Source organism: Lycorma delicatula, chromosome 2, assembly GCF_047948215.1.
Source record: "Lycorma delicatula isolate Av1 chromosome 2, ASM4794821v1, whole genome shotgun sequence".
Lineage (NCBI taxonomy): Eukaryota > Metazoa > Arthropoda > Insecta > Hemiptera > Fulgoridae > Lycorma > Lycorma delicatula.
The window spans coordinates 167,567,526-167,593,622 of NC_134456.1; the positions used below are offsets into that span (position 1 = coordinate 167,567,526).

General features: G+C 29.0%; 2 protein-coding genes across 2 annotated transcripts; one reads left to right on the top strand and one right to left on the bottom strand.

Moving 5' to 3' along the window:
* Positions 1-17,003, top strand: LOC142319417 (calcium and integrin-binding protein 1-like). The gene is made up of 5 exons (XM_075356679.1): positions 1-450; positions 3,045-3,079; positions 8,997-9,244; positions 10,086-10,284; positions 10,610-17,003. Exons 1-5 carry the CDS (start codon positions 400-402, stop codon positions 10,629-10,631), a joined length of 555 nt encoding a protein of 184 aa, XP_075212794.1. The 5' UTR covers positions 1-399; the 3' UTR covers positions 10,632-17,003.
* A 3,644-nt stretch (positions 17,004-20,647) lies between these two features.
* LOC142320313 (oligosaccharyltransferase complex subunit ostc) lies at positions 20,648-26,055 on the bottom strand. The gene is made up of 4 exons (XM_075358021.1): positions 25,837-26,055; positions 24,846-24,919; positions 22,918-23,135; positions 20,648-20,854 (listed from the first exon to the last, which is right to left on the bottom strand). Exons 1-4 carry the CDS (start codon positions 25,973-25,975, stop codon positions 20,827-20,829), a joined length of 459 nt encoding a protein of 152 aa, XP_075214136.1. The 5' UTR covers positions 25,976-26,055; the 3' UTR covers positions 20,648-20,826.
* Positions 26,056-26,097: the final 42 nt, after the last annotated feature.

The following is a 26,097-nucleotide window of genomic DNA, read 5'->3' on the forward strand; positions in this document are numbered from 1 at the left end:
GTTATGCGCCAGTTAAACGCTATCTGGTAGCACTGGTTGCAATCTAAATCCCTGATAGAATCAGTTTGTTTTGCTATTAAACGATCTGTTGATTGTGTTGTTGGATTTTGTTAGTAAGAAATCAGTTTCCTAAATTGTTTTTTGCTTTGGCTAATGTAAAATTTGTGTTATACGATCTTTTTTTATAATTACTACAAATTTGTTCAAGTGACAGTCTGTGTATTTTCATTGATAAGTAAGTTTAGTAATTGTTCTCATATTAGGATTTGTTCGTTATACGACGGTAGTAGGTGCTCGAAGTGTCATGTTACTTCCCGTTATGTTGTTTAAGAAGGTTAGAGAAAACTTTCAAAGCTAAATGTGTATACGTAACCTAAAAGTACTTTTGATCTGTTCATTATGGGTCAAGGAGTAAGTCAGTTCACAGAGCAAGAGTTGCAAGATTATCAGGTTCGTAAATATAATATTTGACACGAAATCCATTATTTATTAAACACTTCATATTAACATGTCATATGAAGAAAGTTACTTGTTTCCCTACTCATTATTTTGCTTATATACTCAAACGTTTTCTCGTTCAATGAGTTAAGGGATTAAATAGCAGCTTTCACATGCCATCTCGAAATTTTTATTTGTCTATTTTGTTTAGATATTTGAGTAGTGCATTCCATGTGAAAAAAGATTGGCAGTTTTATTATATAAATATTCATTTCAGTATTGAAAATTATTGTTCTGTACAGTTAAAGATTAAAGAAATTAAATATTATTGTACTAACGTTTTGAGAGTTTATGGACTGACAGCTAGCTTCGGGAATCAGTGTTGTATTCAGTTGGTGTTGTTGATTTAATTTGGTTATAATGTTTTAACAGTTTTAGGTCTGCATATCACATCACTGTTATACTTAATAGAAAAAAATTGAACACTGTTTAAAGTTAAAAGTTTAATTTACTGATATTAAAACTTAATGCTGTTGTTACACTTAAATACTTATTTCCATATGACAAACTCAGAAGTGGGAATAAATAGCATCTCGACTGTTGTGCTCCCTTTTCCCCAAATTAGTAAATGATTTGGAGATGAGATTTCTACCTGAACTAAGGCAACTCAATGTCATCCAAAGGAGTGTCAAGAAAATGACAAGTTTTAAATGCAGATGATATCTAACACATTAATTATGTTTTGAATATTACAGAATGTTCTACTGAATCCTTATGATTTATTAATTAATTTTACATAGTTATTTGTGATTAAAATTACTTTTAATCTTGGTTATAAACTATTTGTTTTCAAATTACTTGAAATTACTACTTTCAGAGGATTTTTCTGAGCTGGATCTTCAATGGAGTTTTCTTCTTTTTTTGCAGAATATATACATGAGATTAATCACTACATGCAAATTTTAAATGTAGCACTCAATCAGTTAAAATATTAACTCATTTTAATAATAAAAAATTTACTAACTTGCTAAATTTAACAAAAACGAAGATCTTATATATTTATTACAGTTATTGGTTTTTTAAATTTTTTTTAAGGCAAGCGACTAATATTAATATTAGGTATTATATTAGCAGAATGTGATTTCACAGGCCTGTAAAATTAAATTTTTTCTATTGCATACAGTTCAACAATGTCTCACTTAATTACTGCATATTTAATAATCTTACAAATCATTTAAGAATTTTATACAAAATGATAATTAACAAAATATTTTTAATGATTTTCATTTCACATTCTTCATTACTCACAGTACAGATTGAATAAAATGTTAAAAATAGGGGGAAATCTCATTGTTAGTAAAATTGGATGTTGAAATGGATTGTGAAGCCTAAAAATGTTTAAACATAACTATCTTACACAAAAAATTTTATCTCTACTTTAGTCTGTAGTTCTGATAAGGGTTATTTCTTTTTATACCAATAGTAGTTGGTATAAAATAGTTATAAGCTGTGATATCTATTGATTTTTAAGTCCTAATATTATCTTTCTTCCTGAATTCACATATTACCCTTATGTTTTCTGATAAAAGATCAAGTTAAGAGTACAGAGAATGTAACTGTAATAATAGTAATATTGATAATAATAATTCTATTTACAATTAAGTAAAATTACAAATTAATTATTATTCTATTTTAAAATTAAAATAAATTTAAATTACCTAATAATATAGTTTAGATAACACTTTAAATTATTGGAAATTATGTATCTCTAGAGGTAATCCTGTTTCAGAGATTTCCAGCAATATAATGTATTAATAAAATAAGAGCTAAAATAAAACATCAATTTAATACTAGCTTATAAGAGGCGACCTGTTGTATTCACCATAAACTTATCACATAATGTGTTTTCCGTTAACGAAACAGAATTCCACTCAATTGGCATTTTGGCCCATATTACTGTAATCAGATTCAAACTATTCAAATGTAGAAGACAAATATAAAATCATGATCTGTATCATCACATTAGTTTTTATATTACACACATTGAAAAACTTGAAAGGCCAGAACAATTAACATATTTGTCAAACAACTTAAGTAATTCTGTAATAAAGTCACCAACCAATGAAACCTCATAAGGATGATTGTTGGTCCGTTTGCAGGAAGAAACGCTGTGGATCATTTATCTCAAATAAATATTTTATTCAAAAGGGATCTGTTTCTCACAGAATAAGTTACCGCTTTCCTGGTATCATCAAATAATAAGTTATAAATGTTAGGAGCCATATAATCAATATGATCTTATAAAATATATGCGTTTTGGAGAGGGAACAAAAAATTTTCCCATATTGCTACCAGATTGTACAATATTTTGATCTCCTTCAATACGTTCCCCGTTCTTAAATAGAAGTTATCCATTAATCTAAACTTGTACAATTGTATTATAGGTAATATTTTTAATTTCCTAAAAATATATGTTAAGTAAGTTTTCCAGCTAAACTCTGATTTTTATTAACATTCCTTCTTAAAAGTAGCAAAATATTCACTAATCTATTTTTTACCATGACTAATTAATTCTTAATTATAATATTGTTGCTTTTATTTTATAGGATCTGACATACTTTACAAAAAAGGAAGTTTTGTAGTAAGTATTTTAATTTATAACTTCGTAGTTATATAAAAATAAGCTTTTCTTTATGTGTGTGTGTGTGTGCGCGCATGTGCATGTGTTTTGAAAGTTATTCTGGGAGATATTGTCAGCTCACAGAGCACACTGCTAGGTATCATTGCAATCTGGGGATTGCCCATATCACTAATAAATTTTATTGGTTGATATATTCTCCTAGTTACATGCTATATCAAGGTTTGTACATTTTTACAGTACCTTTTAGTACACTTGCCGAAAAAAAATTATACAGATGAGAATAATTTTAGCATTCACATAATGCTGTGATACTCAAATAGATATGCAGTATTATTGTAACAGTCAAAACAGGTATCAGTTCTTACTAATATTCAAATTACTAGTATATTCAGAAATAGTATTTTGTAATCCTTATCCACTAGATGCATACATAAAACACTATGTGTTACATAAAACAATTTGAGACTTTTAAAAGAAGTGAAAAAATAGTCCCACATTTGTATCGAATGAATTAAATATGTATATTAAAAAAACAAACAAGACAAAAGATTGATGTGAACATATATTAAATCAAATGATAAGTAAAAATTCAGAAGTTGGCACAAAAGATGATAATCTTAAATCTAACTGTAAGTGTTAAATATTGAATTCAATATTTACTTTTAAAGTTACATAAATGGCAGAAGTTAAAGGTATTGTGTGTAGGTTCAATCTCCAGTAGTAATTTAAGAAAAGGGGATGAGGTGGCTGAAAATAATTAAAAAGTTATTATACAAAAAGTAAAAGAAGAAACATAAAAGAATTATTTTTTTAAATATTTAGTTTCTTAACAGTTACATTAAAAATAAAGAAAAAAGTCGGTTGCAATGATAACATCTCTTCTTTTATATGTTTCATTTTACTCTGGCATCACAATATAATGATAAAAAATAAATTTTACATTCCAGTTAAATTTAATACATTTTAGTCCAAGAAAAATGGAAATTTAATTACTCAGGGTGTAATTTTTTCAGAATTAACAAAAATTATAGAAGTGATCCAACATATTAAAACTGCGCAGCCCATAAGAGAGAAAGAAAAAAACTTGAAGCATGGGTCATCTGAGACTTGAACCACCATTTGTTTTTAAAACTTTTCAGGTAGATCACCTAAAAAAAAATTAATTTTCATATTAAAGGTAGAAAGCTATTATATCTAAACTCTACATATTTTAATTTTATCAATAATTTTTTCTGTAGCATTTTTAGATCTAAAAAACTACTAATATAACTTTTCCTGTATCTAAAGCACTTCCCGTATATACAAAACTGTAGTGATTGCAGTAAATACATACAGGCTTATATTCATTCACACACTAATACAAATGCCGCACAAAAACTATCTTATAGAGTAAACATCCGTTTATTACTTGTATTACTAGATTAGTATTATTTGTATCTTCTTGAGTTGCTGATTAACAAAAGTTTTAGATTTCTGGTTTGTCATATAAATAAAAGTTAATAATAATTAAACTATTCCGTTTGCCGGCCTCCATGGTACAACTGGTAACATCATGGCCTTTTATCCAGAGATCCTGTGTTCAAATCCCAGTCAGGCATGGCATTTTTCACACACGCTTCAAATCATTCATCTGATCCTTTGAAGCAATACCTAATGGTGTCCTGGAGATTAAACAAGAAAAAAAACATATTCCATTTAGTGAACTCCTGTATACTAGTTACAGATGTTAATTTCGACCTTGCGGTGTAAAATATTCAGTTTTTGTTATTGCATTATTTGGTGAATAATCAAAAATGAAAAAAAAAAATATCATACAGGAAAAACAAAGATAACACGAAGAAATATAGCTAAAAAAAAAACAACAGATGAATATGAAGAGGAAGAAAATGTTAAGAACAAGGGAAGAATAAAAATATTAAGAGAATATGATAAATATAAAGATGAAGATAAAGACCAAGGAAGAAATAAAAAGATTAAAAGAGGATGATGAATATAAAGAGAGAGAAAATTTGAAAAGAACTTGTACACAAATTAAGATCAGAAGAATTATATCAAACCATAGAGCGATTAAATGATTGGCAACAAAAAACAAATAAATGAAATTATGATCAACTCCGACTTAGGGAGAATATTGTTCAACAATATCAGAGGAGTAATGAACTAAAAGGTAATTTTTTTTGCAGTTGATTAAAGATTGGGTATGTATACCTCAGTGTATATGTTGTTCTTGTAATTTACATTTTTTCAGTCACTCTGTAGTTAATTTTACTGTAGATAAAATTAAACAGAAATTCCAGAATAATTAAATAAAATTAAACAGAACTTAAACTAGAAAATTGTAAATTATAATTTTCAATTAAAGTAATCAGATGTTTCACCAAATCTATTACATATACACATATGTAATAGTGACTATTAAATTGCATAGACACAGTTTTAAAAGTTCATAAAATTTTATATCATTAATGACTTCTGATTTTCTTTCATATATATATATATATATATATATATATATTTTTTTTATAAATAATTATATATTGTAAAAACTTTTTACAATCACAGGTTAATAATTATTAATAAATCAGTATATTTAAATTAAAAAGAAATGTTAAAGAAAGGAAATGAAATCTGATTCGGACTGATGTGCCTTCCCTTGTAAGATCCAAATATTTCATTAATTAAAATTTCATTTGGTCATAACCCTGTAACCAATGAAAATAAGTACCACTTATGATATGTCATTGAAAAGCTGTCAATGAGGGATTATTACTGCAGTTAAGATAAAGCCAAAAATCCAAATTTTGTTTTGGAGTTTGGGCTGTTTTGGTTCAGTGGATTGCAATCAAAAGGGGAGGTGCACAACTAGATGTTACAACAGTCCTAAATCCAAAGTTTCAACAACCTATGGTTAATTGTTTTTGAGTTATTCGAGATACATACTTGCATACATATATAAATACATACAGATGTCACACCAAAATGAATTCAGGGATGGTGAAAATAGATATTTCCGTTGAAATCTGAAAACCAAAATTTTTCGCATTCACAATACCTCCTTTACTTCATACAAGGATGTAAAAATCTGATTTGGACATCACATGACTTCCTTGTACGCTTTTTAAATTACATATTCACATTTTTTTAAATGTTAAAAGTAAGTAACATTTTATTCATTAATAACTTCTGATAGTTTTTCATATATATTTTTTTATTGTTATTTTTAATTATTATTTATTGTAAATTTTTTTTTACAATTGGAGGTTAATAATTATTGGTAAATCAATATATTTAAATTTAAAAACAAAAGTTAAAAAAAGGAGATGAAGTCGGATTTGAACCAATAACTGTAAAAAGACACTATGTTGAAAAGTTTTTTTCATAAATATGCTGGATATAAAAAGAGAAAGAAATCAATGTGGTACAAAATATATTTTTGCCATCTAAGAGGTAATTTTTTTTTATAGTATATATTTCCTACAAATGCTGATTTCCTAAATCAGCAGAAGCGAACTTAGGCAGAACAAAGAAAACTGATAGAAAACCTTGGATTTCAGATGATATATTGCAGCTGATGGATGAACATAGAAAATGTAAGAATACTAGTGATGAAAAAAGTAAAAGGAACTATCGACAATTAAGTGCAAACTAGCAAAAGAAGAGTGAATTAAAGAAAAATATTCAGAAGTGGAAAGAGAAATGAACATTGGTAAAATAGACGGAGCATACAGGAAAGTTAAGGAAAATTTTGGGTTATATAAATTAAAACGTAATAATGTGTTAAACAAAGATGATACAGCAGCAGCTTGATGTTAGTGTGCATTTATATAAATGAAAATCGCCTATTTGAATTGTATCTAAAAACATTTTTACAAACTTGAACAGTTTTATTTGTAACAGGCAAAAAGTATTTCAAGGATTTATTTTTTGGGCCTCTAGATGAATCCCTGGACCGTCATTGTTTCACTTCAGCATTTTGAATAAGACCACAGATGTAAATGTTTTGTTTCTCATTGTTCCCTAATTTATAGAATGATACAAACATTTTCTCTCTGTCAATAGAGGTTACAGATTCGTTACACTTCTTTCTACAGTTACATGGAATATTATTAAAAACCTTTTCTGGTTTTTCTTTGCCACTCCAATTTGTGTAAGATGTAAGATTTTCCACTGTACCTTAACTTCTGTTTTTCAACCTTTTCCAGTTACCTTCATTCCTTTGCCTGTTCCTTCCTCTAGTTTCGTGATCAACATTGTCATTATCAGCCTGCAGCTCTGATGTAGATGATTGATTTTCACTTTCGCTGGCTACAGCACCTGTGGTTGCATTATCATCTGAAGACATACAAACAAACCCAGCATTAATACTTAATAGATTACAATAGTAATAAATTAAAAATTATAAAGTACGACTTGAATAAAATTATTAATAAAAGTTAATTCAAAAGAGTCATTAGTATGCACAAAAATCTGGTATTACTTTCAAAATTTCTGTAAATTAAACTTACATTTTAGAAGAAAAATTCTAAATTTTACAAGGCAAATTAATAGGGAAACTTAAAGCTCTTACAATACCATAATCACAGGAAAGATCACAAAAAAAGCAGTCAACAATAATAACACAACAGAAATTTTATTCCTACTTTATATTATTACCAAGAAAGGATTGCATTTTAAGAATATAAGGATACAATTGCAGCTTATATAAATTGTATAGATTTAACAATTTAAAAATTTTAGAACTGAACTGTAATACAATAAACTTTACTGGAAAATTAAAGGTTAAAATAAAAGTAAGGATATAAACTTTTATAGGTTAAAAATAAGAAATAAAAATATTTTACCTGAACTTGAACTGTCATCTTTAGAGCTAGGTAAATATTCAGATTCACTATGAAACAAAACATCTTCAATATCACTATTATCCATTTTGTAAATTAATATAACTATATTTGTTGCAATACTGGGAGAGAACGTCCGACACAAATCAATCATTCACTGACTTACTTAGAATGGCCATTGAACTTTTTGTAAAATTATTCCATAAACAAAACAATTGCTGCTATCTTCAGGATATAAATGTAAATACTGACTTACTTGTTTGTGCCTCTGAAAATATAGCATATGGAGGTAAGTTTGGAAAAAAGATCAAGAAATTTCAGATTTACTGACTTACACTGATTGACTTCTGAACAGTCCATATATATATAAATTTGGTTTGGATTAATCTGTATAGCATAAATTACAGTCAGGCCATTTTATTTCTTATATACCATTATTTTTAAGTTAATAGGAAGGTACTAGGTTTGAACTCAGTTATGTGATTCACATGACTGGATGGTTGTATAAAATTGTTAATTATGTTTTGTGTTATGGGACAGTTGTCATAAAAACTGATTTTTTGACTTAAAATGCTTTACACATTACTATGTGAAAAAACTGACAAAATGTATTGAACAGTGCAGATATTGATACTCATTTTTTTATCTCTAGTCTCCAAATTAAGTTAGAAAGTAGGTGTAAAATTGTGTTATGTTATGAATATAATTTTATAAATTAACTCATTGATATTTTATTAAGGATCAGTTTTGTGGTTTTACTCAATTGACCACAAGCTCAAAACAATCAAATTTAAAATGGTTCCATATACTGTTATATTGTCTTTATCCTTTCATTTATTTTATAAAAAATCTCTTGAGAGATTTTCATCATTATAAATGGGTTTTACCGATATTGATTTGATTTCTTTTTAACATTTTCATTTAGTTGAGTATGTTTTTTAAGATGTAAGTGTCTTTTTGTTTAAGAGCATGAGTTTACAAAAATTGGATTGGTACTTTTAAAAATTAGAGAACTATTTCCAACTAGTTATAGCATTAACCATTAAAATTTTTGTTGTTTGATAATGATGTGATTTTAGTGCTCATCAGAAATTTAAAGCTCTGGCACCAGAAAAAGTTGGTCACAATAGAAATGCCAAACTTCCTTTGAATAAAGTACTCCAGTTTCCAGAACTACGAGTTAATCCATTCGGTGACAGAATTTGCAAAGTGTTCAGTTCAAGCCATGATGGAGATTGTACATTTGAAGATTTTCTAGATATGATGTCAGTTTTCAGTGATGCAGCTCCGAAACCAGTCAAGGCTGAACATGCCTTTCGTATATTTGGTATGTACGAGTAAAACCTGAAATACATATTATACATGCAATTATTAATTCTGTTATATATGATTTATTAACTTACTGATTTAAGAACTTATTCTGAAGTATTATAGGTCAGGAAACATGTAGGATGATGATATTTCTTATAATGATATGAAATGAAAATTCATTACATTTTCTTTTCATGACCAAAGAAAACTGCTGTGAAAACAAATATATTGGGCAGTGATTTCTAATGAAATTTTTATGTAATTTAAAGAATGTTGTTTACAAGAATTCTACATTCAAATTTCTTCTTAAAACAGCCTTACAATGACTAAGTTAGATTTGGGTGATTGTATTAATCAGTACACATATTACTAAAATCTTAGTGGTTGTCATTGTAGGTTAAATTGGCCATTTTGATAATAAAACATTTCAGATTTAGCTTCCTTTGTTTTTAACTGTAATTTGTTTTAAGCTCCATTTAAACATGTTTTATCATAATACTTTTATGGAGTTAGAATATTAACTTTTATTGTAAATTTAAAGAATTTTAATAGACTTCAATTTTAGAAATTCGCGAAATTTAAAACTCATTAATGTTTTTCTTACATTATGATGATTTTAAAAGTAAATTAATGAATTTAATATTTCATATTTTATCTAAATAATTTGTTCCACTTGTAATCACTGTATGTGGATAAAAGCTAGTTTATGTGTCTGGAAGGAATTCTCTGTAAATTAGTAAAATTTATACTTATTAAATTTTATGACAATATTTAATTTTTTTTCTTTGTTGTCTGTATTGTTTATTAGAATATGATTTTGGTGTTTAATTTAAATGTTTATTTTATTTTTACTATAGATTTTGATGGTGATGACATGTTAGGTGTGGGAGATCTTCGTCAAGTTGTTGATAGACTGACAGGACCACAAAGACTTGGTGAGCAAGACATGCAGCATCTACTGCAGAACATACTAGATGAGGCAGATTTAGATGATGATGGTGCTTTGTCATTTGCTGAATTTGAGCATATTGTTGATAAATCACCTGATTTTGCAAAGTAAGTTTTCATACCTGTCCAACTAATGTATTTAGTGTTTGGTATATCAATAATAGTTGTACTTAAGGTATTCTGTGTGGCTAATATAATACAGTCTTTAAAAGTATTCAAATAAATATCTTTAAAAATAGTCATAATTACATTTTGGATAATTATCAGTAAATAAAATATAGCTATCTAACTGCTGTTATTGATTATTAATCTTTCAGGTTAATACTTTATAACTCCATTTTATTTATTTCATATTGTATAAAATAATCACATAAATTTTTAATAAATGCTTTATGTTGTAACAATCTTTTTTATTTCCTGTTTTTTTTTTCAGCGTTTTCCGGATCAGGCTCTGAAGTGTAGAAGATTTTCGCATTTATTAATATTTAATTTTTTGTCATTATGAAGTTTTTGCATATTTGTATGCAATTTTGTGAATATTATAAAAAGTTTTGCATTTAGAAAACTAGAGGTTTATTTGTATGGGGTTAGATTTGTTGATCATTTTTGTTAGTTTCTTGTTAAGATGCTTGTTTTTATACATAAATGAATTTAATTCTGTCCAACATTGAAAAAGAACAAGATACATTGGTACTTCTGAACATTTCTTCATTTTACATACAGTTCTAATATGTAGCTTATTAGCCCTTATACCGCTACATTCATTAGAACGTATTCAATTCTAAACAAAATGTTAGCATGTTTATAAAAACTGAAACACAAATTTATTGGCAAATGGGACTAAAGACTAAATGTGAATAAATAAGTATGGTAGTAAAATTTATTTATAATAAAGAAATAATTAAAAAGCATAAAATCAAATTAATTAATTTTTTTAGTTCACTTAACTTTTATTCTATCGTTGAAATTTATAATAGTAACTTCTGCTGTAAAAATAGTGGTTGCGTTTATAAAAATTTAAACTATGTAGTAAAAATAAAAAATTAAAATCTAATGAAAATGATTAATTAGTTTGTAAATAAAATTAAATCTCATGCAATGAATTAAATTTACAATTCATAATTTTTTAAGAACAAGTATTATAGACTGAATATTGTAACAAATTTTATACCACGAATTAATATTATAACTAGTTTATTTAGACTGTTCAGTGAACAGTCAACCTCCCATTTTCTATTGCGTTTAATTAGTTCTAAATCAAAATTGAATTAATAAAGTGAAAATTAGAATAAAATACTAGATGGAATTGTTGATTGTAACAGATTGCATAATTAATCTTCAAAATTAATTAATCTTATCCTATTAGCAGTATCATAAGAATTGTTTCTAGGGACATCAAACACACCTGACTGATGAATGTCAAGGAGTTACTCCCCAAAAGTGAGTTGCTTTTTCATGATTATTTTTTTTAAAATATTTTCAACTGTTTTTATTTTTGTTTATATAATAAATATTTAATATTTATAAAAAGCACCCATATTCTGTGATTAAGGGGAGAATAATTGGCATTGATTCCTAGTAATTATCCTGGTCATCATGTTGAAACATAAAATTTCATAAAAATTGGAACATGGTTTTTGGTTATAGCTGCTTCAGAGACAAATGAAATGCCGCAAGTTCAAATTAAAGCAGGATGTTGCTTCACTCAGTCAAAAATAACTTAATGGGTGAAAACCGTTTAACAAACAAGCCTTAGTGACAATATTATTAGCTTAATCCATAAAACAGAATTATTCTTTTACAACTAAATTAACTTAAAATTAGAAATGATTGTACTAATCAGTTATTATTAACACACTTATATGACTAGCAGCTGTCAACCTCTACTCTTGCCAAAAATTTAAAAAAGTAATGTTTATCGATATCAGTAATTTCTTGTTACTAGATCGTAGATATAGTGTTCTTGTGGTTGGGTTTCAATTAACCACACATCTCAGGAATGGTGGAACTGAGAATGTACAAGACTACACTTCATTTACACTCATACATATCATCCTCATTCATCCTCTGAAAGTATTATCTGAACGGTAGTTACCGGAGGCTAAACAGGAAAAAGAAAGGAAGGAAGGAGTAATTTCTTGTTTGTAATGGCTAAAAGGGGCCTATCGATTTTCAAAGAATTATTGCTTTTTAAAATCTATTTTAACCTAGTCAGTAATAAGCAGTTTTAAGCATTCACTTGTGATTATCTAACTTTAATCTATTTTTCTCTATCTGTTTTATTTGATTGGTATCAAATTTTATTATTTTTGTTATTTTCTCTAAAGATGAATAAAAATAGCATAACAGATTTATAAAGCATCTGCATTTCACAGTTGAATATTGCTAAATTAATCAGTGATCCATATTTAGTTCATGAATCATTCTATGATTCAAGTAAAAATCAAATCAAAATGTAGAAACTTTATTTATAAATTTACTTATTCTTTTCAAGCCAGATTAGTGGTTTGTGGTTGTAATGAAAAATGTTTAATATTTTACTTTTCTTGTTTATTGTGAGAGGTCAGTGTGGAGAGAACAGAATGATTTAAAACATTTAAAGGAAAACTAAAGAAGCTTAAAATTCTGGAAAACATCTAATAAGTGTAATTGATATTTTTGCGACCATTTAACATCATTTCACAATGAAGAGGTCACAAAAAATCATGAATACATTTATAAATAATAATTTAATTAATTCTAAGCCAAATGCAAAATTTGTGTTTGTTAATGTAATGAAAGTAAAGTCCAAGGACTGATCCAAGTGCAATTCTGGCCTGTTCCAAGGATTGTTAAAATTTGCCAGAAAGCTCAATAATAGTTCACTTAAAAGTCATTTTGTAAGTTCTAAATTCTTAAGAAGTAATTATAACTACCATAGCCATTCAATTGGCAATGTAAATTATGAATTAAAATATATTTATTAAGTTTTAATTTTGATAAATGGGGGTTTTGGATAATTATAACGAGAAGTTATCCACTAATCATAATTAATTTGGTCGTTATTATAATTATTTCTGCTGTTGACAAATGTCTCTGGGAATTTTTCTTTGCTTTTTTTTCTATGAAAGAATTTTTTAAGATTTTGTTTTTTGTAAACTGGTTGTTTTTTAGTACTGTTTTCTTAATTTTTACTTACTTAATTGTACTAATTATCTGGAATTTATATCTTATCTATTATCCTATTTACAATTTATCATATTTTTAACCAATTTTAATGTTACCTATTTTTAATGTTTAACTGTTATTATTTTTATTTATTTTGAGTGATTACTGTTTATTTGTATTTTTGTTAAATAATAAATTCTTGTGAATTTTTAAATATCTCAATTAATACAGATTGGCTCTACTCCTCTTTAAAGTCTTGATCAGTGAAGTTTTATTTTAATAAATTACAGTATTTTAATTTGTCAGAACCAATTGAAATTCATGTACATTTTTTTTTTTAAATGCTGCAACCACACTAGATATGGAAACCTATTTTCTCTACTACTACAGAGTTTTTCTCATAAAATGAGTACCTTTAGATATGCTGCACACTTTTAATAAATACTGTAAGGTGGATGAAATTGTTGGTAAAAGGATTTCAGATCCTTACCTAGTAGAGACTTAGATCAACTAATCCAGAAGGCAACATCTGCCTTCTGAAATGTGTTGCCATTCCTGCTGTTGTTAAATATGCCATGACCAGGATTATGTGCATTAAAATATTTAACAATTATGCAGGAACTTTGTAAACTGAAAAATGAATACTATGCTGATGTATACTGAGAGTTTGGTTCTGGCGGTTAATGTATCATAGCCATATGCAGCTCTCAGTAGAAAACGAGGTGTTAAAAGTTGCGAAACATATGTGACCTTCTTTTTCTTATTACCTTTCACATCTCTCTCAATCACACACTACCATCGACCTAGTAACTTTTTTCTTTTAAGATAAATGTCAGCAGTTTCCCGAAATATCATTAATTTAATTTTTTTGGTATTTTTTTTTTATTGTAGGTCTGTTATATTTTTTTATAATTATTTACAGTAAGTTACAATGTATTTATTTTATTTTTACATTAACAATCTACAATAGTTATTAATATTATATTCACCGCATTATATTATTTTAAATAACTACCATACAATAAAAATAATTATAAATAAATACTGTGGTGTTATGCATCAGAAAGTGGTTGATTCTGTCCATTTCATCAAGCTGCTATTGGAAGTGGAAGAGAACCAGATGATTCTTCTAAATTTATAATTAAATTGTCTATGTCTACATCCAAGGGAATTTCTACAGCTTCAGTAACGTATAACTCATCTAACGTGTTATATTACTTTTCTCCTTTCTTGAGGGGTTACAATATTTATTGCTTGCAATGAAATTTCTTCTATTTCCATCATTGCAAACTTTTTATTATTTTTTTTGCGTATCTTTTGATGTGACTCCACACAATTTTAGTAGCATTCAAGTGACAATGATAGGGAGGCAATAGGGGATTTTGTGGCCTGCTTCTTTTGCTATTTGATAGATAGGGCTTGAAGATTTTTTCCCTGAATAATTTCCAAAAGTTGTCCTTCGGTCATTGAATGGTCTGTATTGACCCCACGTGAAACTAGTCAATCAACCAACTCATATTTTGAATTAGCGTTAGTTGGTACTTTATCTAATTGCACAGAGTGATATAAAGCATTATCCATTACTATAATGCAACTCAGTTTAACTTTATTCAAAAGTTAAACAGTTTTGTGAATGTTTCATTATGCACCTCCTCGTGGTAGTCGTTCATTTTCTTTGATTTGAACATTAATAGAATTTCATTCACAAATGGGGTCAATCCATTTGACGTGTCCCAAAAAAACATTTGCTGGTTGCTTGACCAATTCAAAAAAAATTCAAACTTACCCACTTGTTTCCTACATGTTTCAGGACATTAAAACTATTTTTTTTTTTAATTTTTTATTTAAGCAGTTTACCTGTGGTGGCCATTTTTGTTATGGTGCATACACCAATTTTTTGTGATTGTAAGGGTTTAGAGAAAAAATCATAACAAAAACTATTGGTCCTGGAAGGATGAAAAAAAAGAAGAAATTTCATCATATTTTCTCAAGATAAAAGATTGATCCAGTGGTTTATTTACCTATCTCTCTTTCTACTACTAATTGTAGTGAAGTGTAGACCAACAGAAAATCAGATGATTCCCATACACAAGCAGCAGAGATGAGGTTCCTGTGAGCATGGAGAGTTGTACAAGAAAGTATTATATTATGAATGAGGGCATTCATGAAGAGAATAATAAGAAAATAATATACAACCAATCAACAAAACTATTAGACAATATCGAGAAAAATGGATTTGTCACCTGTTACTAATGCTCAACCTAGGCTGACACTGTGTGCGTGGTACTATAAGCCAGATGGAAGAAGAGATGTAGGCAGACTGTGATATCAGTGGGCGCCTGAACAGGCTAATGAAGTCTAAACCATGGAAGAAGAAGAAAACTTTCTTTGAATTCTTAAACATGTCTGTTGAAGACATATGTTAGTGAGTTCTTCAATAATAATAGCTTTAATTCGATTTTTAAATGTGAAACTCATTCATTTTTTAATCCATTATATAAGGTATTGCATATTTAAGCTAATAATTCTTGTTTCCTGGGTAGTCATTTTTTTCTTTTTGTATTAATTGTAATGGCAATGCTAGACTCTACTTCTGCTGCTTGAATTTTAATTGAGGCTTCATCTTGCTGTTTGAACGAGAGACATTCAATAATTAAAGAGACAAATTGATATAGAAAAAACTGTGTATTTTTACAAAATGAGACTTACTACTTCTCAACTTAATCCCCACCAATATTAAAACACTTGTCCCAACTATGAACTAGTTTTTTATACCTGATACAAAGAAGCCATTGTCTTGTTTTTGAGTCACTTCCCACCAATTATTTGACCTCCTTGTTGATGCTGAACATTTTTCCATGTAATGCCTCCTTGAGTGGAACAAAACAATGAAAATCCGAGTGAGCCAAATCTGGACTATAGCAAGGATGTGGTAGTATCTCCCAACCCATTTTTCCAATGGTTTCTTGGGTCAGCTGTGCGGTATGAGGGCGATCATTGTCGTGTAACAATATGACACCTTTTCTGTGAGATCCGCGACTTTTTTCTCTCATTGCTGGCTTTACTTTTTTCATCAGCATGTCTGAGTAGTAGACGTTCTATATTGTATGCTGATTTTCCAAATAATCACAAAAGACAGTCAACATGACTTTTCCCTTCTGATAATTGCATTCTGAATTTCTTTCAGAGAGGTGAGCTGTTGTGCTTCCATTCCATGCTTTATCTTTTGGACTCTGGTTTAAAATGGTGAACCCAAGTTTCATCACACGTTAAAATCATGTTTAGAAAATGGTCACCTTCCCTTTAATAGCGTTCTTTCAAGTCTGTACACTTTGAGTTTCCTTGTGTTGTGTTAACTTTTTTGGGACCCAACTTGCACTTGTTTTGCTGTACTTGAAACTTGTTACTGATAACATTATGAACTGTGCCAACACTTACTGCAATTGTTTTTGCTATATGTTCAACTGTAATACGTCAATCTTCACAAATAATGTCGTCAATGCGGATTTCAAGCAAAGGAGTTGACACTTCAACTGGCTGGCCAGGATGTTACTCATCAGTCACTGAGGTTCGACCATTTTTGAACTGTTCTACCCACTTTAAAAATTTTGATGGTTCATACAACTTTCACCATACTGTAAAATCATTCAAGAAAAGATTTTAACTGGTTTTTCACTTTTCCCTATCAGTTTCAAGTTTCCATATCAGTTGAACAACGTTCAACTGATATGGAAACTTCAAGCCGACACGCCATTGTTAAATGCAATGTTTATGTTATAAACAAAACAATTTTTATCTGTCAGAGCTGTTTCTCAGCTCATCCTGGTGATGCCAACCTGAAGTCATGAAAGTACAAAACTCCTACAAATTGTGTCATTTCTACATCAGTTTGTCTCCTTAATTACTGAATGTCCCTCGTATTTAAAAGAAACTAAAAATCCTAGCATTATCTAGAAAATAAGTTCTTTTAAAGATGTCTTGCATAACTCAACAGTTGCCAGTTTATATGCACGAACTGTCTTACTTTATTCATTGGGAAGCCGTGACACCATTACAGTAAAGTTTATTTATATCTGTAGTTGTTATCGAGTGTTTTTGTAGTCAACAGAAATGATTATATTTCAGAAGTTCACAATTAATTTTTTTTAAATGCTAGGAGTACAGTGTAATGGAACAGAATGTTTAATGAAGGACATGAAAACACATAATATACAAAAATATAATTTTTCATGTCAAGTTAAATAATTGAGCAGATAAACCAATTTGTTCTGTCTAGCTGACACAAATATCAAGAGCTAGTGTCTTTACAACCTGTATTTTTCATCCTTAAATTAGAAACTACTTACATTTACAACTAAAAACTACGTTATTTTTGAAAATTCACAAGTACTGTTAGATAAGTTAATTGTTGCAAAAAAAAGAAGGATTTTGAAACAAACATGATGAAAAGTACTTCATAGGGTTACTGAATGTAACAACCTAAATCAGGTTGACTGATAGGATTAAATTATTTAATAAGTGTACAGCTTATTTATTTTACAGTAATAACTGTTTGAAAAGTTCTGATAAAAAGCAAAAACAAATTGTAACAATTGTGAAATACATGTGATATTTTGTCTGACAGCATTTTTTTTTTTTTTTTTTTTTTTTTTTTTTTTTTTAGTTTATAATTATAATACAAATTATATTTAATACTTCATACAGATAAAAGTTTTGTCGTTTAATTACTGAGAAGCTAGGCAACTACAAAATTATACAAGCGTAAATCAAATATAAATTGGATTTTATTTTTAAAAAAAATTATTTATTGAACAATAAAAGGCAAATATAATTTTTCTATATAGTTTCCTTCTTTAGAAATACATTTTTCCCAGTGAAGAGGAAGGTTTTTTTATCGCAGCATTGTAGAATGAAGCTGGGTGCATCAGGACTCAATTGTGCACAAATCCCTCCACACCCTTGTCATCTTCAAATCGTTGCCCTCCTAGAGCTTCTTTAAGTGCCCCAAACAAATGAAAATCACAGGGCGATAGGTCCGGGCTGTTGGGAGGATAATCAATTTATCCTTGCATTCAAAATAATATCTGGTCGAGTCTGGTGCATTTCTTCTAGTTTTGAGACCGTTAAAAGCTGCAGTATGGGGTCCTTCATCTGAATGCTGGTCCAAGGACAGCGATCATGATTCTGATGTTCCATTCGTTCTTGTCCTTCCTTGAACTTTATGCCAAGCAAATACAAGAGTCCTTGCCAATGTTTGGTCCCTGACTTATGCAGCAATCTCCGGAAAATTTCCGTCGCTTGAACTCCTTCACAAACTAGAAATTTTATAGTTTTCCATTGTGCAGTGGAGGTGGGCCTCCACTGCACAGATGCACAGAACTATAGACGCTCAGGAACAAAAATCCCGTTTATATTTGATTTACCTTTGTACTTTTGAAAGATTTTACAGAACTTTTTAAAAAGGTTGAAAATGCATCTGATTTTTTAAAAAATTTCTGGATGAATAATGGTCAGCATAATAGCTTCGCTGACCCTTTGTAAAGGATACACATGGTATGATAATTCAACCCCCAATCAGGATGAATGAGTATGGATTCCATAAAAAGCATAAGCGCCCTTTTCTGCTATATACTGTAGATGTTCCTTGAACCGAAAATTCTCATCAAGGATAACACATAAGTATTTTTGAGTCGTAACTTACCGAATGGGGAGACCAGCCATCCGAACCCAGAACCCAGGAAGTACCCAATCGGCCTTTAAGCAACGTCACTGTGGTTTATTCTGGGCTGAAAATCAGCTTATGTTGGAGACTCCACAGTCGGAGTGTCTCACAAGCATGAGCAGCTCAGAATTCTACCTCGTTATGCGAATCCCCTTCAGTCAGTAGCAGCACATTATCAGCATAAGAGATGACACGACAGTCACATGGCAACCTTAAATGCAACATCAAATCGAATTTTATGATCCAAAAAAGGGGACTCAGAACACTGCTCTGAGGGCATCCTTTAGTTAAGTCTTATGATCCTCCGAGCCGCCATCACGCAGGGAAACAGTTCGATGGCTGAAATAACTTGAGAGCACTTCTAGTTCATTTTGTGTACATTTACACTTCTGCATCTGAAACAGGGCAGAAGGCCACCATAATTTGCCCCGGATATGTGCAGAAAAATCCCTAATACATATTTACATGGATTGTTGGAAGCTATATCCATCACCTTTGGTATGGCATCCTCAGTGCTCTTGCCTGGTCAAAAACCATGCTGGTTGTCCATTAGCAAATGATCAGTGGCCAGTCTAACATTAATACGCAAATATAGGACCTTCTCAAAAACCTTGCCAATCACAGGCGAGAACATTAGTGGATGGTAAGAAGAACAAACAGTAGGATCTTTGTCGCCACCTTTGAACAACAACACCAAGTCTACACGCTTCCAACATGCTGGCAAAGAGCAACCTACTATACATTCTAGTTAGAGGACTAAGGACCATTGGAAGCGCTCGGACCCTTGTCCGAGATCCATGGGATTGTATCACAGTGCAGCTCCAGCTGCACTGTGATACAATCATATCCAGGAGCCTTGTGTCGTGCCATGCTACAGATCACCTGGCACACTTCCGCCTCAGTGATCTCAGAAGATTGTATGTCGGTCTCTAAAATCACGACTTCCCGCCTGACATGCCGGTGGTATGAAACCTCACCCACCATAGTGTCATCTGGGAACAAATCATTCAGCAAAATATTAAGGACAAAGTCAAATACAGAATGAATAATGGTCAAACAAAGATGAAAAAATGATGAATAAGCAACTACCCCTGCAGATGCAGCTGTATGCGATGTAGAATTGTTTACAAGATGAGCAGTTAAATTTTTAAACTATAGATTATAAATTTCATATGAAATTTAAAAACATGTGATTTAATTCTCTTAAAATAAATTAAATTTATAAACATCATACAAAATTAATTTCTGTATGTGTTAATGATGTGTAATATGTATTCAACAAAATAATTCAAATAAACTAATTTTTTTTAAAAATTATGTAATGACCAGCAAACCATTCTCCACAGATTAGTTATTAAACTAAGATATACAAACATTTGACACCGATAGCAATAACATTTGAAATTGTTTTTTTAGCTTACCTGCTACATAAATTTATTTACTGCCACTCATAATTTTTTCACATATTTTAGCATAACTCTAAACTTATATTAACAAACTGTACTATATAGAATAAAAAATAAATAAATCACCAGTATGCAACTTGATGAACACAGATATCAGGGTAAAGTAAAAGGTAAAAATAATTTATAAACACATTAATTATACATTTATGTTCTTTTATTGCAAAATAAATTTTTACAAAATATCTCCCTAAAAAATTATTACAAATAGTTTTTGTTCAAATTTGTTCTTTAATTAATTTTATACATATAAATAATTTTTATGTTCATTCAGCTCATGTTGTTCTTGAAAGAGAGCATACAGTAACGGCTCCTTTTTTATGAAATAATATTTCTTAAATAGCCACTGAAAAATATAAACATTAATTAATTTCAAAAAAGTTAAAAGATCATTCAATAAAAATAAAAACTGTAAAAACCTCAACAAGTGTCAAGCATGATATACTAATTTGTATTGTTTTTATTTTTTAACGGTAGTTTTTCTAGTTATTCATTTTATATTCTAAAAAAAGTATTTGCAATTTCAAATTTTAAAATGAAACTGCTGTTATAAATGGCAAAGCATTTCATTTGCAAAACAATTTGTTTTGTTTGTTTTAAATAGCAGCTTTTCAGCCTTCATTTTTTAACACAGAAATAATTAGTATTTAAAAAAAATATTTAATAATGGAAATTAATGATACTTCACAAGATCTTAGAACACAATAAATTTATATTTTAAAAAGAAAAAACATAACTATGTAAAACCCAATTCCTGAGATCCTAAAACATTTAAATAAACTATGTTGACCAATCATTATTCTCATTACAGAAGCACCTCACTATCAGTAGAACTCAACCTCTAGGCATGAAATTCTTTAAAAACATTTTTTACGAGGGTGAATCAAATTTAAACGGTAATTTTGCTATTCTACTCGGCAAGCAGTTTCAAGATGGATGGCAGCGTGAGGGATTAATGTTCGATGTGTTACAGAAGGGGAACCAGCTTGTTTAGCTCCTCCGCTCTGTTCAGTTGTTAGTACATGCCCATTAGAGATGTCATCCTTCTCCAGGACACTGTCAGATAACACATCAAAAATCACACCATGATTTTGACAAGGGATAAATTGGAAAAATGTATTGGGAAACCCTCGACCACCCTATAGTCCAGATTTGTTCCCCCTGTGACTATTTTTTATTTGCACCCTTGAAAGAATCACTTGGACGGAGAACAATTTGAAAACAATGAAAACATCAAGGAGAATCTGCACAATTGGTTGATGACTTGTCCTCAAACTTTTTATGAACAAGGAATATTCAAGTTTCCAAATCATTGGCAAACATGTGTAGATCATGCAGGAGACTACGTAGAGAAATAAACATATGAATTGCATATATTATTAATCAATAAATTTATTTAAAAAAATTACTGTTTATGTTTGATTCACCCTCATAGGATATGCTTAGGACAAAGCGCTTCAGATTTAGTAAATGCTAAAATCCTAGAATTTACACAAAAGTATGTAATCCATTCATATTTATATTCATTTCTTCCACATAGATAATGTGCACTAAATCATTTTTGTGCAAGATTTCAACGCATCAGGTAATACAAAAACCTAAAGAAAGTAAAAACTAAAAAGGAATTCAACAATTTAAATTATAAATATATAAATGAGGAAATAAAAATATGTTGAAGTTTAAGGATTAGCAGATAAAATATATATGTCATATTAAAATACATTTTTCATATGCAAAGTTCAGAATATTGAAGAAAGCACAAAAAGAAAAGAATCATACCTAATGTAAGATGATAAATTCATTAGAAAATACAAATGAAGATCGGAGAAAATAATGAGAAATCATGGGGAAAAAAACAGATGGGAAGTTTCTTACCTACACCCCAACAAACTATATGAAATATATGTAAATAGTTGTTTGTCTGATGTATCAGCTATTTGTCAGGCTTGTTAATTTCATACTTGCCTCAGTAAGATATTTCTTGTACTACATAGGTTACTAACTAAAATGAAAATTTTTAATTTTAAAATCGTTTTTAGTTCTGATGTTGATGTAAGGACAATCTTAAATCACAATTTCACAGCTAGAATTCAAGATTAGTGTTAGTGCAAGCAAATGTTGAAATTTATTTATTTTTTGTTGATGAAATTACAGATACTTTAAAGCTTGTATGTGAAATATGGAAATGGAATTTTTTAGTACATGAAAAATATCATGCCTGACGGAAATTAAAACCTGGGACCTTCAGATGAAAGGCCAAGATGTTACCACTCTGCCATGGAGATCAGCAACATTTTTAAAAGAAATTTTCCCCAGATATTTCCTTTAATAATAAATTTGTTATCTCGACTTAAATATTTTTTCAGGATGAGTTTCCTTATCATTAAGTAAAAAATTAAAAATACATACGGCAACTTCATTTTCATAAAAATCCAGCATGTGAAGAAAGATATAAGAATAGAAATGAATCCAACAGCGATCAAAAGAACTCTATTTAACTTAGGTGTAGTTGGGTTATGAGTACGATCAAGAACTACAAACCCTAAACCACCAAGAGAAAATAAGAATGCCGAAGCCAAACCTTCCATTATATATTGTCCATTCACACGATGTGGCATAAATGCTACCTGAAATCATTGCAATTTAAACTAAATTAAACAAAAATATATATACGTTTTGTACAGATAAAAATTTTACAATACTGTAACACATAATGCTTTGGAAGCACATACAGAAAAACTAAAAATTGTTTATGTGTTTGGTGATGTAATAAAAGATGCAAGGAATTTCTGAAAATGGCAGTCTTTCTCAAAAATAAACATTCCATCCCAAAGCTTAAAATTGTTTTCTCACTGCCCTTTTCAAGCTGAATATAATGTTGCATGTCAGTGTGACAAGTCCACTAAAATATATTTGATACAATGTTCTACAAAATAAACTTTTACTGATGTATATGTCACAGGAATTGGCCATATAGTGAACATCATTACTGTTAGAGAAAGTGATTCCTAGTAGAGTAGTCTATACTTTACTTGCCATATATATTTTAAATGTATTATAGGACTGGAACATTTTCTGCATTATTAACCATAACTTAACTGCAAAGAAATATAATTTGTATTTGTTTGCAGAATTATATAGTACTGTTGATTATTACCCAACTTAATTAGAAATCTATAATATAAAACTACAAAGTACAGTAATAATTAAAACAGAAACTACTGGTACGAAAAATAATACCATATATCATTACACAATAGTCAACCAAGCATTTTAAATGCTGTGCACAACCTTATTTAATTTGTCTTAAAGTTTCTGATTGTTTTAAACAATCTTTAAAATCTGATTCTACAAAAGGTTTATTGACAGGCTGCTTTAATAGCATGTTTACATCAGATATACTAGCATAAACTGAGTAAATGAATATTTTTAAAAATGTAGTTTTAAAATCCTTTCCAGTAAAAATAAATTGATTGTTGTCATTTTTCTACAGACAAAAAATTAGTCTGGAATTTTATTATGAGGAAATTGTCTACAGTTTTCAAAAAATTAGTAAATGATTTAATAGGAATAATTCTTTCTAGTTGAAAAATATGAAATAAATAATTTAAATCTTCCCAAAAACGTTTATTCAAGTTTCAAAAAATAATTATTCCAAACATATCAATATCAAAAAAAAATTACCATTAGGAAGAAATATGCCAACTACTATCATAAAATTGCATTTATACACTGTTATCTGTAATTGTGACTGACTACAATGACCAAAGTTTGCCATATATTTAAAGTTGTGAATAGTTTTTATTTCAAATCTTTAGTCACAGTAACACTAGATAGATGCACATTATAGGTTTTTTTTTTTTTTTATTTGCATATTAAGCAATGATACAAAAATAAGGTAATATTCTTATCAAATGCAATAAAAGATAGAAAAATAATAAATTATTCAGTAATTATATAAAACAATATAAAAAAGACAAATTTAGCTATCAAATAAGTTGAAACCATCACAAAAAATCTGAATCTATATAAAACAAATGCCTGAAACAGTGCATAGGCACTTCTAAAAGTAAACTGCACACCTACTTTGGTAAGTAAATAATTTTTCTTAACAGATTTTACAAAAGAAAGCATTTTCTGGAAAACCTTATCAAAATCTTTGTAACTTATCAATTTATCATTTCTTCATTCAATTTATCATAATAATAATTTCATCTTTAAAGAACAATCTATGGTTAAATAACAAAGCCTAAGAAAACAAAATTTATACAATAAATATTTTAATTACTTCAGAAACATTAAACTACAATTAAAAATGAATAAGGCTGTAAACTTACTGGTCTAGAATGACCATGTTCATCAGTAGTGGAACCAACACTGGGAGGCTCAAGAATTACATCATATATAATGCCTGAAAAAAAATAGTGTACATTTGTTCAATCCATATCTATTTACAATATTACCTATTTCAGGAAACAAAGATACCCCAAAATAGTAAAAATTGGGGTTAAATTAGATATTTCCATATAACAAGTAACGTTTACATTCATAATTATGAATATAAAATAATTTTTTCATTTAAATAAATGCTTTACTTCCCTAAAATAAAGAACCCATGTAGATTAAAGAATGAAACTAGTACCAGCATCTCAATTAACACCCAACAGTACTCAAAAGGTAATGTGACTAAGATCATATATATATTCTGCTTTAATTTTACAGTCAATGGTGAACAATTACAAATGGGTGGCTTAAGTAAAGTACTTCTTCAACTCTGTTTAATCTAGTTTTAAAAACAAAGTCTGCCTACCACATTAAGAGACTGTATCAGTAAACATGAAATTTTCTAATAAAACTATTTACCTAATTGCTTATTTCTGCTTGATTAAGTTACACAGCAACTAAAGATATATAAATAATTTTTAATTGTTAGCGTGAATAAAGAAATTTCAGTATAACAAAGCATAATAGTGGCAACTTAAAAATGAATTTAAAATTCACAAAAAAAAATTTATTACAAAGAAAGTGAAGGGCACTGTAGAATGTTTGCACTTGCTACATCCGGTGTATATGGGTACACAAACTATAATCATACTTGAACATGGGTTAAATGACTTTGATGCAGAGGTAAAAACAAACCATCATGCAACTCCTATAAAACCGGTTCAGTCTCAAGCAACAAATAAAAAATAATAATATCAACAGAATCCTGCATAGATTGACTTTTTTTAAGAAAAGAAATATTGGGAAGCTCCAATATTTATCAAACAAGTAAACATCGCATCTAAACCCAAAATGAATGATAACATTTTGTTGTTTGTGACTAACCTCCAGTGACTAAAAAGTATGAGAACAGAACTAATGCATACATAACCATTGCAGAAGGTTGTTGGAACCATGACGGCTTTTTTATTTTAAGATTTGGTACTTCTAAAACTAAAAATGGTAAACTGTATAAATATTCCATCGCAAAACTTTTTAACCTACAAATAAATACGTTTACGTGTACACAAATTCCACATTCCCTTTGTAACAGTGATGCAACTTAATTACGAAAAATCTACAACAGTTAGACACGTAATGTGAAAC

What these genes read in the sequence shown, in the direction of transcription:
- LOC142319417 (XM_075356679.1), top strand. Translation starts at nt 400, where the DNA reads ATGGGTCAAGGAGTAAGTCAGTTCACAGAGCAAGAGTTGCAAGATTAT. An exon ending in ACAAAAAAGGAAGTTTTGTA is followed by an intron (nt 3,080 to 8,996) that starts GTAAGTATTTTA and finishes ATGTGATTTTAG; the next exon opens with TGCTCATCAGAAATTTAAAG. An exon ending in AAATCACCTGATTTTGCAAA is followed by an intron (nt 10,285 to 10,609) that starts GTAAGTTTTCAT and finishes TTTTTTTTTCAG; the next exon opens with CGTTTTCCGGATCAGGCTCT.
- LOC142320313 (XM_075358021.1), bottom strand. Translation starts at nt 25,975, where the DNA reads ATGGAATATTTATACAGTTTACCATTTTTAGTTTTAGAAGTACCAAAT. An exon ending in ATACTTTTTAGTCACTGGAG is followed by an intron (nt 24,920 to 25,836) that starts GTTAGTCACAAA and finishes ATTTTTTTTCAG; the next exon opens with GCATTATATATGATGTAATT. An exon ending in AACATGGTCATTCTAGACCA is followed by an intron (nt 23,136 to 24,845) that starts GTAAGTTTACAG and finishes CAATGATTTCAG; the next exon opens with GTAGCATTTATGCCACATCG.